The 15613-nt window shown below is 42.1% G+C and overlaps 1 protein-coding gene across 1 annotated transcript in view; it reads right to left on the reverse strand.

Annotated features, from left to right (window-relative positions):
* LOC124796148 (inositol 1,4,5-triphosphate receptor associated 1-like) overlaps window positions 1-15613 on the reverse strand; it is a 302195-nt gene that overhangs the window by 21295 nt on the left and 265287 nt on the right. The window contains exons 11-12 of the mRNA XM_047260239.1: window positions 14633-14749; window positions 2770-2868 (exon numbers count right to left, since the gene is read on the reverse strand). Coding sequence (XP_047116195.1) covers window positions 2770-2868; window positions 14633-14749 — 216 coding nt within the window. The remainder of the gene's footprint in view (window positions 1-2769; window positions 2869-14632; window positions 14750-15613) is intronic.

The raw sequence follows: 15613 nt of genomic DNA on the forward strand, positions 1-15613 counted from the left end.
CTTCTTCCTTTCAAGTTTGCAGAAACAGTCATGATGTTGGTTACATTTTGTGTATAGCAACTTATATCCTAATGTGCACAAAACACTAACTCAAAAAATGGCTCTAAGCACTATGGGACTTAACATCTGTGGTCATCAGACCCCTAGAACTTAGAACTACTTAAACCTAACCAATCTAAGGACATCACACATATCCATGCCCGAGGCAGGATTCGAACCTGCGACCGTAGCAGTCATGCGGTTCCAGACTGAAGCGCCTAGAACCGCACGGCCACACCAGCCAGCACACAAACTCACAGCGACTTCTATTTTTTGTTACAAACTATTCGAATTTTCTACTGTCACTTACTTACTTTCGAAGTATAGCAGTAACTATGAGCAGTAACACAAAGAGAGGCAGTTTACCATGAAGCTGACATATAAGGGTATAAGTAAGAAAAGAATTCGTTTTATAACAAATAGTTTTCGTAAAATCGTTTGCGAAAGACTGAAGATCAGTTGACGGGCACCAGGCTCGAGTTCTGCCACCTGCTGTGTGGCCGGTGCTTGTAAACTGTGGTTGGTGCTGCCACGCAACTGGCGCTGTGTGCTGCCCCATGGGATAACACGGGGATATTCTTCATGCTGTTTCATGCGACCTCCTGGTTCTATGCTATGCTACATGAACCAGTCTAAACACTGAGATGCACACATGTCATCTATCTCATATATCCCTTGACTCCGTCATTTTTCTTTGCCACTCGATTTCTGTTTACAAATGTTGGAAGTCATTTTATCCCTGTATTTTCATTGGCAGCTGTGTACCTGTGTCCTTCCCATGCCCTTGTCCTACAAGTTCACCCACTGACTGAGTGAACGTGAGTTCTCATGAGAGTAGCCAGTATCTGTTTGCTAGGGCAGTCTTGCGTATAGTGGCAGCTTATGTGGAGAGGCAGAGAGGTTTAGCTGGGCCGTCAGAGCTGGTGTATAGCAGGTAACTGCTGTTACATCGGCAGCCAGGTCCCATGGGTATCTCTGGTGGGTACACCCCACCACAGTGCGAGCATACACAGTTAGTGCTCAGTCTGTGCTACATACACTTTGCTGGAAGAACTGGGTGAAAATGGGCATATTTTAGGAGTCTGTAGATGGAGTTGTTTGAATTAATTAGTCATAAAATTTAACCATTTTTATTTCAGTTTTTTGTATATTATGGGAAAATCATGTTAATTATAGTAGTAGTAAATTCGTGTGTGTATTTAGCGTTGTTTTTGCATTTTTGGTAGTGCATACATTGTGTGTGAGTTAGGTTCACATGTGGCAGAGTAGAAAAAGTTTTACTCTCCCACATAGTTTGGTGGAGTCATTCTCAGGGTATAAAATAAATTCAATGAATGTAATAGGAAGTAGTGTAGAGCTGAGTTTTATGGACTTGTAAATCAATCGCTTCATTGAGATACAATGCTACGTGGTTGGTCGTAGGATTTATGTCCATCCCTTGTTAACTTTTGATTAATCTTCCCACGTTCAGTGCGTAAGTGATGTCTGTAGAAAATTCCAGACTTAAATCGGTTTTCTTTGTGCAAATAATGGTATGTTCCACCATGTGTTGCTCAGAATGCAGCGTACTGTATTCTTTATTCATCATTACATCAATCTGCAGAGAAGAATGAATCTTATAGGCCAAACGACTTTTCATTACTTGAACTTGTGTAATTTAACAGATTTTAGCAGTTTGCAGGCTTGCTCAAATTGATTTTATTCCTTCATTAATTTTTCAGCAAAAGCTTATACTTTCAGTGTTCATGTGACACTTGTGTGCAATACTAAAGTTAATTTCAATTTTATCGTGGAAAATATGGCATTTCTTTGTGTGGATGGTGGCATGTTTCGACCATGAGTTTCTCAAAACACGCTGAAATTTATTTCTCTATTGTTCATTGCATAGACTGGAATCCACAAGTTACAGTGAATGTCTATACAGGAGGATCTTTTTCTTGACTTCTGCTTTCTGTAACTCAATGAATTTTTCGTGGTTTGCGCCCTCTTCAGGGTTGATTTACTATTCTTTCAGCTGAATAAGTAGTGGGCTTGATTTAACTATGAAGTAGGGAGCAGGCCAATGAGTTATACTGATCAGTGCACTTTCATTGTGTATATTTGATCCATCCTTAACTTGTTTAGTTAATAAACCATCCAAAACACAATTTCTGTGTAACAGTCCTGTCCCTATCCTTAATATATTTGTGGAGGAATGAGATAAAACATGTTATTGGTAAAATATGGCATAATATTCTGTTTCTTTGGTGGAAGAAATTGAGGAATGTAAAGTTATCAGCTGCATTTTTCTAGCTCAATTGTCAGATTCAAGTCATACATGTTGCACAGTAAATCACTTAACAAAGTAACGAGAATTAATACATGAAAATGACAGTTTGGTTGACAATGAGACTAAAAAATAAATGTGTTATGCATCATTAATCTTAGAAAAGTAAGTGATACAGGAATTTTTATTTTGCTAATCTTGTCTAGAATGGGACACTTAGTTGGTGGATGCTAAAAATACTTGTGTTGTTTAAACTTATGAAGACGAGGTTCTACTGCTTGCCTTTTTTTGAACTGACACCTTGTGCCAAAATCATACCTTCGTAACTACCTCTAATCTTTTTTTTGGCTGACCATCTCAGGATACACTGTTTTATTCAGAGCAGTAAGTGTTTAACTGTATACAATTTATTCAGTGTTTTAGTTTAATGGAAGTATTGCATTAATAAGATAATGTGTACTTACTAGTTTAAATACATCTGCTTGAGAACAGACACATTCTTAATTGGTTCTGCATCAGGTGTAGTGGTCCCGTCAGCATCATCACAGCAAGGATGCTTCAGACTGAAACAAAAAAATAAAATAAAATGGAGATGCACATCATTTCTTAATTTTGAGATGAGAAAAAGGATAAGGATATGATGCTTGCTTTCCCTGTGGGGAACTTGTTCTGGTCGTTAACTCAGTGGATTAAGTATCCTACATACCAAATGTGTAACTGTATGGTGTAGTGTCATGATAGTGAGGTTGATGACATGAGAATAGTGAGAGGATGAAATCTGCTGCTGACAAAAAGGGTACCACCTCACCCCCTGTTGCTGCTGAAAAATAGTTCATTAGTAGTAGGGAAGTGAGAAGGCACACATAGCTGCTGTTGGTGCTGTACCACTATCAACAGGGCCAGTCACCCTCTCTCCATGAGTTGCCATGGTCAGTACAGTGTGGTATGGAATGGTACAGATGTATGTATGATCAATGTGCTCAACATTCAGGTCATCACTATACCCAATAACTTATTCCGAGATGAATATGGCCAAAACATCTCTAATTGCATTCTAAAACTAATCTGTACCTGCAATGACATAGTCTGTAGCATTATAAGGTCACTATCATCTACATGTACAAAATGCATAAACACAACAAAATATTCTATACAACAACCTATGTAGAGGGTTTGTCAAAATAAAAAAATGCTATAACACAGAGCACAATCTTCTCATCAACATTGTTCAAACCATAAGCTATGTACTGTTAACATGTGGCATACAGAAATGTGTACACTGTGAAATAGTGCATCCACTTGTCTCAGCAAGCACATGTACATCACAGGAGACTGCCACACCCAGAGACATGATAGCATTACTGTTTTCCACATTAGTGGCCAAAGGGAGGAACATTGCGACTGGACCATTGGCGTCAGCGCCATCTGAGCGTGTTGTTTCTTAACCTTAGCTCTTGTCCATGCCACTGGCTAGTAGTCTTCTTGCTGTACGGCAAGGTGGCTGCATGTACAGCTACAGTAAACTGTGCTACGTATTCTCTGTAAAGGCTACGCCTGTGGCCTTATTTTCCCAAGTTTGCACACGGCGTCTGACTCAGCAGAATGACGTTCCTTTCCCCCTGCCTCTTTGGACAGTGAGGCATGAGGGACACAGTGGCAATATTACGTCTCCTGTGCTGCACTGCAGTCAGCATTGTATACGGGTCTTCCTTTGGGTATCCTGGCCTGAGCAATTTCAATGTCCGCCGCAGAGCACGGAACTGGATCCCAGTTGCTTGGCAGAGGGGTTCACAGATGCGAGCGCTGGTAACACCACCGTGCCGCGGCACCACACACCATTCTGCTATCCAACACACAGTTCTGTTGTCCAATTGGAGCTCGCAGCTGCCCTGTGATCTCCGTCGTGCAGCGACAAAGGACTCGCTTCGGTCTCTTGATCTCCGCTTTCACTACGTTTCTTCTCTCTTTGTTTATCTGTAGTGTCGTGTGCACTTGTTCGTTTCCTTGTTGTTTCTCTTTCTGTTCGCACTCGGCGAGTCGTTGTCGATGGCCCCAAGCTGGTCGGCGCAGCCTCAAACTTCCCGATATTTCATCGAATTTAGGTAACAACGTGCATCACAAGTATCAAATTCGCCTCGTAAGTGACTCGTGAGGCTGCGTCCAGGGTATATCATTGAGTAATGGATGGTACGCCTTCTTTAGATCATCAGTGTGAGCTACAACAAAATTGCGATGTTCAGGTAAAATTTGAAGAGACGGCATTTGAAAATGTGGTTTTGTCTATAACTGTTACATCGACGGATAAGTTAACTGCTGTAACACTGTCATCATCAAGCCCTGGTAAGATGTGCTTCGATGGAATCCCAACACCACCGTTTGCGTTAGATAGATAAATAAGTACTCAATTAGAGAGTAAGCAATGTTGTGGTACATCTTTTCCGCTCGCCTGCCGATACACTGAATCCTTGACAGTGTCCTGACATTCAGAAACAAATGGTTGTCGATGCAGCATTCGTTTTTTTCTACTAAGCACCCACTATGGCGGATCCCTTCTGGGGGTTACCTTATCTGAGTCGCAACGCAGCTGGGAAAGTGTTAGGTTTAAAGACAAGTAGTGATTCGCTTCTCATTCAGCAGAATCAGTGTCAGCAGGGTCGGGCAGGAGAGCAGGACGGTCAATGGTGGGGAATCACCACGTCGTTCACTGAAGTGGTTATTAGCATCTGTATTTAGAACACGCAGCTCTTCCGATAAGTAGAGCTCTCCACAACTGACCCATATGGATCCAATGACGAAGATGCGCATATATTACACTGGTGTCCAAGACTTTTACAAATCGCACTTAGGTGCCTGGCAGAGGGTTCATCGAACCACCTTCACATTAATTCTGTGTTATTCCACTCTCGAACAGGGCGCGGAGAAAAAGAACACCTACATCTTCTTCGTGGGCGCTCTTATTTTTACTGTGATGATCGTTTCTCTCTATAAAATATTTTCGCATTCGGAAGAGGAAGTTGGTTATTGAAATTTCATGACTAGGTCCCGCCGCAACAAGAAAGGCCTTTGTTTTAATGACTTCCACCTCAAAACCAGTGACACTGCCCTTCTCTCAACTTTCTCGATGTACTGAACTTTCTCACATTTCCTGTGTGTTCTTTCCAATTTACGATTTAATTGTAATTCCTAGGTATTTAGTTGAATTTATGGCCTTTAGATTTGATTGATTTATCGTGTGACCGAAGTTTAACGTATTCCTTTCAGCACTCATGTGTCTGACCTCACACTTTTCATTATTTACCGTCAATTCACAATTTTCGAATCATACAGATATCTTTTCCAAATTGTTTTTCAATTTGTCCTGATCTTCTGGTGACTTTACTACACCATAAACGACAGCATCATCTGAAAACATCCTAACACGACTGCTAGAGTGGCTCCTAAATCGTTCGTAGAGATACGGAACAGTAGATTGCCTATTACACTGCCTTCTGGAACGCCAGATATCACTTCCTTCTTACCCAATGACTTTCCGTCAATTACTACGAATTGTTGCATCTGACAGCATATCACTAATCCAATCGGTGCATAAGCCTTATGGAAATCTAAAACACGGAATAAATTTCAGATCCGTTGTCGACAGCACTCAAAATTTAGTGTCAGTAAAATGCTACTTGTGCCTCACAAGGACGATGTTTCGTAAATCCGCATTGACTATGTATCAATAGACCGTTCTCTTCGAGGTAATTCATAATGGTCGAACATGATATATGCTCCAAAACCCTGCTGCGTATAGACGTTAATGATGTGAGCCTGTAATTTAATGGATTACTCCTACTACCTTCCTTGAATATTGGTGTGATCTCTGCAACATTCCAGTGTTTGGTACGGATCTTTCGGCGATCGATCGGTTCTATGTGATTGTAAACTATGAAGCTATTGCATCACCACACGCCTTAAGGAACGTAATTGGATACAATCTGGACCAGAAGACATCTTTTTAATAAGTGATTTAAGTTGCTTCACTACTCAGAGGATATCTAGTTCTAAGTTCCTCATGCTGGCAGGTGTTCTTGACTCCAGTTCTAGAACATTTACTCCGACATTTAAGGACGAAGGTAACTTTTGCACGACGTGTCACTGTCAGCTCTCCAAATGCATAAAAACAGCTGTTACAGCATAGTAGAGAAGGTAAGTGAAAGAAATACGCAATGAGACGAAAAGGAATGACACTTTTATTCAAAGACAATAGTTACACTGAGGTCTCCGCAATTTATAATGATCCTCCAGGGCGTTGGAAACGACAGGACATATTTCTTAATATGGTGTTAATCACTACGGACGACAGTACATGCTCTGCAACGTGCTAACACACCAGCCGCATGTCTGGTAAGAAGTTATTGTGATGGGGCGGTTCATTCCTCCACCAGCGCAGTTGACAACCGTTGGATGGTGGATGGTGTATGTTCTGCATTACGGCTCCCCAACGATTACCAATCGAGTTCGATGGAATTTCAGTCGGGAGAACAGCGTGGCAGTCCATTCGTCTAATATCCTCTCATTTCAAGAGCTGTCCACCTTCACTGTTCGATGTTGTCGTGTACTGTCATCCACAAAAATGAACTTAGGGCCGAATGCACCCCTGAAGACGCACGTGAGGAAGGAGTGTAGTGTTACAGTGACGCTGGCAGATGAAGGTACTGTGTTCAAAGATTTGTGATGTTGGCAAGAGCATCAGGACTGGACCAAAGAGCACTGAGATCGCGTTCTTTTTCAACGAAAGCTAATTCAGTCTTTACAGTGATTTTGGATGTATCCTCGTATGGCAAGAGGTAGAAACACATAATGCATCCAGCAACACTGTCTAACATGGTGGTTTTGGTGATACAGGCTTTACGATGGGAGGTATAATTGTGTTTAGGCGCACTGATCTTCAAATCTTTGAACACAGTACATGACACTGTAGTCTTTCTCCATGTGCGTCTTTTCGGAAATGCATTCGACCCAGACTTCACTTTCATCGACGAAAATCGTCGACCGCATCCAACAGCGCAGGCAAGAGAGCTCTTGGAACGAGAGGATATTCGGCACATGGAATGGTCCGGCCGTTTCCCGACGTGCACGTGTGGGATGCGGTAGGGAAACGTGTTGCAGCACGTCCAGATCCATCAACGACCAACCAGCAGCGGAGTAATGGGACGCCCTACCACAACAACTTCTTATCAACCTCGAGGGTGCCCATTTCACGGCATGCGTTGCTATCTGTCGTTGAGACACGCCCTATTATGAACCGTGTCCTGCCCTTTGTAATGTTCAGGGAATCATCATAAACAGCGCCGATTTCAGTGTGATTATTATCTTTGAATGAAAGGATCATTTCTGTTTATCTAACTGCATATTTCTTTCAGTTACGATCTGTTACTATACTGTTGTAGTAGTTTCAGCGAGCTATATTGGCAGTGACACGTCATTGGAAGTTCGTTTCTTCCTCATTTTTTGCTGACCATTGTGTAATATGCGCTTTAAAATCAGTAACAAAACTGGTTGGAGTAATGGAATATGGTCAAGGAGACTCTCTGCACCTATAGATTTATAGGGTTGCCATTAAATGTCGCACAGTCGCACATTACGTGCCGTGAGCAACTTCGTAGCAACTGCTTGGACAGTTGTGACGAGACAGACATAGGTCGTGTGGTATGTGTCATTTTTGGGGAAAAAAAGCACAAAATATGAACATAGTTTTCAAACTCCAGAAAAGAGCCATAAGAATAATAACCAAAAATAGTAGTCGAGCTCATTGTAAAGATCTGTCCAAAACACTGGGGATTTTAACTGCACCATGTGAATAAATTTACCAGTCAGTTGTACACATAAAAAAAACTGGTAATTACTGCACAAACAGCTCTGTGCATTACCATGGAACAAGAGCTAGACTCAACTTACATTTACCCAGAAAAAATAAACATAAAACTCACAACAGCATTTTCTACCGAGGAATAAAACAGTACAATAAATCAACAAAAGAGATTAAAGAAATTATAAAAAATACAATACACTTATTTAAAAAGGCAGCTAAAAAGTACCTGTTATGCACTACATTCTATACATTGAAGAATTATTTAGACAAAACAGTAGGGATCTGGTTAAAAAAAGTTATACAAATAAATAATAGTGATTATAAAACATCCAGCATTCCACATAACACCTCCACACTATGTTTTTCCCTTGTTTTTCCTCCTCTAGAAAAACGTACCTCCAGGCTATGTAAAGCACAATACTAACGCCTCTTCCTCTTTCTGAGCTCAACATCTCACTCATTATACAGAGATGCTGATTCAGTTTTTAAGGATAGCAAATGGGAAGTTGTGGTACAGAAAATGGCCCAGAGATCACCAGTGTGTGTGTGTGTGTGTGTGTGTGTGTGTGTGTGTGTGTGTGTGTGGTGAGTGAAGTGTTATGAAAGAATGTGTGTAGTGTGTGCAGTGACAGTGAGATTTGAGTGAACAGTGTGGCGTTACATTAAGTTATAAGTTATTTGTAAAAAAAAAGTAATGTATACCTGGAGTGAATATAATGATTGTCTAACTAGAAGTCTGTAAGTGTATGTGTACATGAATTAGCTTATTTTAAATTGGTCTAAACTTGTAAATACTTTCACATGTCCAATATCCTTGTAAAAAGAGATCAAAGGATGAATAAAGCTACTACTACTACTGTTGTGGACTGGCAAGACAGCCAATCCACAGTGACGGGTAACCGAAAGGCACGCGCTTAAACTCACGCAGGCTGGCGTGAGGTCTGAAACAGGATACGTAATTAATGCTATAAAGAAAAGTACGTATCTGCTGGAATACTTAACTTTAATCCACAATTGGTGGACATTGGTCTTGTTACTGTACATGCTTCATTAGATGCACAGCAAAGGATAAATGGCGCCTTGCTAGGTCGTAGCAATTGACTTAGCTGAAGGCTATGCTAACTATCTTCTCGGCAAATGAGAGCGTATTTGTCAGTGTAGCGCCGCTAGCAAAGTCGGCTGTACAACTGGGGCGAGTGCCAGGACGTCTCTCTAGACCTGCCGTGTGGTGGCGCTCGGTCTGCAATTACTGACAGTGGCGACACGCGGGTCCGACGTATACTAATGGACCGCGGCCGATTTAAAAGGGTACCACCTAGCAAGTGTGGTGTCTGGCGGTGACACCACAACTACTACTAGTACTAACACAGGCTGGCACTGAGGTCATTTTTCTAACGGATTTATATCCTTCACATGTGCTCTGAGCCGACTCACATTTCACTGTTAAAGGACGATTTCTCAGACAAGTTTCCGTCTAGAGCAGGAGTCATTTGTAAGTGACGTTTCTGTCTTCCCTTTCACTTCTACAAGTTGCCGAATCTAAAAAGGAGGAAAACAGACAGTTCCCTCAAACAGACCCCAGTGTACACCATAGCGTCTTTATTATCTGAGACCTGCATTGATACACGCATTCGCCCACGGCTTTACTTGACTGTCACCATGAAAGAGTGTGAATTCTGAGTGCTGGAGACACGTTGTATTTTCTGCTTCTGATAACAATCTCAAGTGCACCTTCAATTTCTATCTCTATATCTACAGCGAGAAATACACTATCTACATTTCTCGTTAGCATACCCTTTGGATGTGCACTTAGATTTGCACTGCTCTCCATTTTGGGTTTTACTCCACATTCTGTCTCCACAGCTGAATGATCAGCGCGACTGACTGCCATGCAGGGGAATCGGGTTCGATTACCATTGCTGCTTGTGACCTTTTACCCTGGTGGGAGGACAGGAAGGTGGTGCACTCAGCCTCGTGAGGCCGACTGAGGGGGCTATTTGACCGAGCAGTACCGGCTCCGACGTCAAGAAACGCGACAACAGGCGGGAGAGCGGAGTGCTGACCACGTGCCCCTCCATACTGCCTCCGATGACGTCACTGGCACAGGATGACACGAAGGTCGGCCGGGATCGACTGCTCCGTCCACGGCCACAACGCGGGACGTTACCTCTGATTTATCATCATGTAAAAGGTGACAATTATTGAACTATATGGAAAAAACGTAAATTAGTTACAAACGACGGAGTGCTCACATTTTATTCACTACAGATATTACGATTTGGGTTATGACATGTTCGATCGATATGCCTGCCATCATTGGTGACGATATTGTGCAGACGTATAGCGAAGTTCTGCATGACTCGCTGAAGTGTCGGAACATCGATGATGTCGACCACCTCCTGAATGGCTGTTTTCAGCTCAGCAATGGTTTTTGGGTTACTGCTTGTCTTTAATATATCCCAAAAACTGGAGACGCATGTGTTCAGATCCAGAAACTGCAGCGGCCAATCGAGGACCATGCCAGTAGCCTCTGGATGCCACAGAGCCAGAATGCGGTCCCCAAATACTCCTCCATGCCATAAAACACTCGTGCCTCGATGGGCCGATCTCAGTCTTGCATGAACCACATCTTATCGAAATCAGGGTCACTTTGGATAATAGGCATGACATCAAACTTCCTGGCAGATTAAAACTGTGTGCCGGACCGAGACTCGAACTGGGGACCTTTGCCTTTCGCGGGCAAGTGCTCTACCGATTGAGCTACCCAAGCACGACTCACGCCCCGTCCTCACAGCTTTAATTCCGCCAGTACCTCGTCTCCTACCTTCCAAACTTCACAGCTCTCCTGCGAGCCTTGCAGAACTAGCACTAGGGATGACATCATCTTCCAAAACCTTCACGTACTATTCTGTAGTAACTTTACCACCAAGTAATGCCGCACTGATTATTCCGTGACTGGACAATTGACACCACACACTCACTCGTTGAGGGTTAAGAGACTTCCCGATCACGAAATGCAGATTCTCAGAACCCAAATCGCCAACTTTTCTTATTGACGAATCCATCCAAATGAAAGTGGCCGACAACAATAAGTCGCGTGCGCATGCGCTTACTAATTCCCATCATGCCCCGCAGCCAACCATGCAGCTTGAACGTCCTAACGCAAACCGTTCAGAAGTAATGTCGATTTTGTTTCATATAGTTCAATAACTGTCACATTGTAAGTCCACTGGCATTTCAGAAGCGCTTCAGATCCTTCCACTTTGTTGCGAATTGTTCAGTAAGTCATCACTATGATTTTGATAATCTCATCCATGAGGGGATGGGAAGGGGCACGTCTTTGGATCTCACAGTAAAACTCTGGGGTCTTCAGCAGCTCTCATTATCTGAACTGTATGGTGAATCCTCTAATCACGTAAAACGTCTTGTGTGCATCCCACGCACATAGTCTGCTACATGAGCAGTCCCTGATGAGAGCAGCTCTGATACATTATGGTGAAAAAATACGAAGTCGCAATCTACCACGTCACAGGTTTTTTGCAGTTGAAGCCTTCTACTAGATTCAGAACAAGGGGGCCACCAGCGGACAAGACTGCACGCTGTAAGTTCCGCGGAAATTTTGTAAGCAAGACTGGTCTTCATTCAGTCATGTCTGCCAGTCGCTGCAGTTATCAAAGTGTGACCTCGGGACCCAGACGACAGGCAGCTTTCTCTCCATCTGTCTACCGCAACTGCGTCTCTGCACGAGGCCCCTAGCTACACGCAAGGTGGTTGTTACTATCCCTTGCCGTCGTTTCCCTTTCGCCAAAAATTCAAACTTACGGCGATTAACAGGGACCTATCTTATAAAAGTACGCAGGATCATTGAGAACCAAAATAAACGACGGGAACTGGACGGGCTACAGAGCGCCAACATGCCACTGATCAAACAAGACCATGGACTGGGGTTTAATAGCAGTCCTCAGTAGCCTTTTTTCAGGGCACCACGATTATCCATTATTACATAGAATTTTATGCCGGAAACATCTCTTATCAATGAACTGGAAAAATATTAAGGAGGTTTGCATATTGTTTTGATCCAATCATAGTCTCGTAAAGAGAAACCATTGTTGACATCTTGTAACGTCAGGTATTCTACCAGGTATCAGCACTGTTTATACAAGAGCATTGGATATTCTTCAAATGGTTCAAATGGCTCTGAGTACTATGGGACGTACATCTGAGGTCATCAGTCCCCTAGACTTAGAACTACTTAAGGGGGATAGGACGTCAAACGGGCTGACTTGGAGCGGGAGAGGCACCAGAGGACATTTTAATTTCAAATGTCTATACTTTTACAAGTAAATTCATAAAACTTTGTCAGCATGACCAGGAAGGATTCAGGATTCGCACTCGTAGCAGCGGAAATTGAAAAACGTAACAAAATAATTTTTTTTACATGTCAAATTTCATTACTTTTTCACTTACTATTGGCTGCATTTGTTGCTATAGGTACACTTTTCTTCATAAGTAAGAGAGACTGTTCGATGAATTTTGCACAGCAAACAAATTATACTTACAGGTGTCTGAAACTGTAGAATCTATTTAATTTATGAAAAAATGAATAAGCTGTTACGTTTTAAACTTTATGTTTAGAAAAAATCAAACTTCGTAGTTAATTATCTCAATTTTTACCACAGTTTTTAATAGATTTGGAAAATTCTAGAGTTTCATACACCTGTCGGTATGGTTTGTATGCTGTGCAAAATTCATCAAAGAATCTCTCTTACTTGTGAACAAAAATGTACCTATAGCAACAAATGCTGCCAACAGTAAGTGAAAAATTGTAGAAATTTCATATATAAAAAAAATTATTTTGTTATGTTTTTGCACTTCCACTGCTATAAGTGTGAATCCTAAATCCTTCCTGGTCATTCTGAAAAAGTTTTATGAATTTATTTGTAAAAGTATAGACAGTAGAGAATAAAATTTCCTGTGGTGCCTTTCCTGCTCCAAGTAGGCCCATTTGACGTCCTACCCCCTTAAACCTAACTAACCTAATGACATCACACACATCCATGCCTGAGGCAGGATTCGAACCTGCGACCGTAGCAGCAGCGCGGTTCTGGACTAAAGCGCCTAGAACTGCTCGTTCACAACGGCCGGCATTCGATATTCTGCCAGATATCACCATCGTTTATGCACCAAGATTTGAGGTATTCTGCAGGATATCAGCATTGTTCAAGCACTGAAGTGTCGGGCATCCTGCTGAATGTCAGGGTCGCTCACGCACAGATGTCGGGTATTCTACCGAATATCAGGTTCGTTCACATATGAGGTGTCAAGGTATTCTGCCAGATATCGGCACTATTTGTGCACTGAGAAGTTGGATGTTCCGCTGCGTACCGACCCCATTCACGCAGCAAGTGCTGGGTATTCTGCTGAGTGTCAGCATCGTTCATGTACAGATGTGAAGTTTTCTGTCAGATATCAGTATCATTCAAGCCCTGAGGTGTCTGGTATTCAGCCGGATATCAGTGTCGTTCATGCACCATGTGCCGGATACCAGCATGGTTCCTGCACAGACGCCAGGTGTGCTAACAGATAACAGCGTCGTTAATGCACAGACGTCAAGCATTCTGTCAGTTATCAGCATCGTTCACGAACTGAGGTGTCATGTGTTGGGTTTACGATCGTGCAGCATACTCGACAGCTCAGGTTGTTAGAAATCATTACCTTAATTCCCCCTTTTTTTCCCATCTGATGAACGAATCAAGCAGTTTGTTTACCTTCGTTGATGACGAGACGGAAAAGTATTTTGCTTCTTCAACACATAACAGCAGCATGCAAAGTCTTCCTACAAATCAAGAAGTATATCATGTACATAGTAGCACGTTTTGCAAATTCTATAACCATCCATGTCAAGTGAGTTGATAGAAACTGAAACGATCTCACAGCCAGAAATCTATCTTAATTTTCACAACGCTGTTATGCAGCCGGCAGGAATCCCTTCATACTTAAAAACGAGCTGTACGACAATCTCAGGTCGGTGACATGTCAAATGTTATTAAATTTGACGCAGAAATAGCTGTGTTCTTCTCAGTATGCAACCGTCACTACTCCAACAGCATAGCTGTACAGAAAAACCAAGAAAGTCATCACGTCCTGTAGACACCAACATTTTTTTGCTTACTTACGTTAAAACAACATTGAAGGGATGTAACAACACATCCATCCTTAAATTTAGAATATTCATTACTCTGCATACTTCTGTGGAAACACATTTTCCTGTAAGATTTCACGGAAAATATTTATAGGATTTCAAGTTAGATTCTAAAATGTTTATTCTAAGACAATAATTCCTGTCGGAATTACTCCAAGTCATTTGCCACAGATATTTTTGTGCAACACTTTAAAATCATTCGTTCAACACATACAATTTTTTTCAGTTCACGTATATAATAGGCAAAAATTTTAACTATGATAGGACATACCCATAATTATTATTTCCTTCTGGCTCCACATTCTCCAGCTCGAGTCTACTGCTGCAGCTTTCTCGTCTTGATTCACTAATTTCTTGTATGTTGTCCATAAAGGTATTGGTTGTATTCCTTAAAAAAAGAAGTGCAATAATTAAGCTGATTTAGTGGGTGAAAATTAAATTACATGACTTAAGCATATTCAAAGTTGCTCTAATGGTGCATAATCCTTGCTAAAATGCAAACAGTGTTTTGTGATGTATGTTTCCTCCTGCATTGGTTATGTGATAAAGCATTTTACATGGACTGTCTCCCTGCACTGCGCTGAACTTTAGATAGTGGTGAAGAAAAATGAACCAGTTCTGGAGGCTTTTGAGATGTGGAAGTGGTGGAGGATCAAAATATAAGTTGGATGTACAGAGTGAAAAAAGATAAGGTACAGAAAAGAATGGGACGACAGAGCACTTGTGTAAGAACAGGAAACTGAGAATGAATAGATCACAGTGTATAAAGTAAGAAGTAGAAGGGGCACTCAAATGAAAACGAGACAAATGGAAAAAAGTAAGTAAACTGTTTACTATTTCAAAAGTAATCGCCAAACTATTAATCCCATAGTGAGACAAGACGATCGATGACACAGTGGAAAAAAACTTGAGGTTGCCTATGGAACCATGTTTGTACACAGTCTTGCATGACCTGGTCCCAAACAAATCGACAGCAACCAATGTCTTTCTTCAGGGTTTCAAAGTGTGCAGATCGCATGGGGAGCGATCGGGACTTTACGGGGAACGTCTATTGATTCCCAGCGAAACTTTTGCAGCATACAAACTGCCTGCTGGCTTCCGTCTCGGGTTCTTCGGCCGATGTCCGTCTGATGATTTTTCTGACGTTTCGCCAGCATGAGTGGTCGGCATTGTCAAAGCTTCACTGCCCACTGCTGGTGGTGGTCTGGAGCCGAGTTCGCGGCCGCAGACTATAGGTACCTGGCGCGCCAAC

This window comes from Schistocerca piceifrons, chromosome 4 (assembly GCF_021461385.2).
Source record: "Schistocerca piceifrons isolate TAMUIC-IGC-003096 chromosome 4, iqSchPice1.1, whole genome shotgun sequence".
NCBI classification, from domain to species: Eukaryota; Metazoa; Arthropoda; class Insecta; order Orthoptera; family Acrididae; genus Schistocerca; species Schistocerca piceifrons.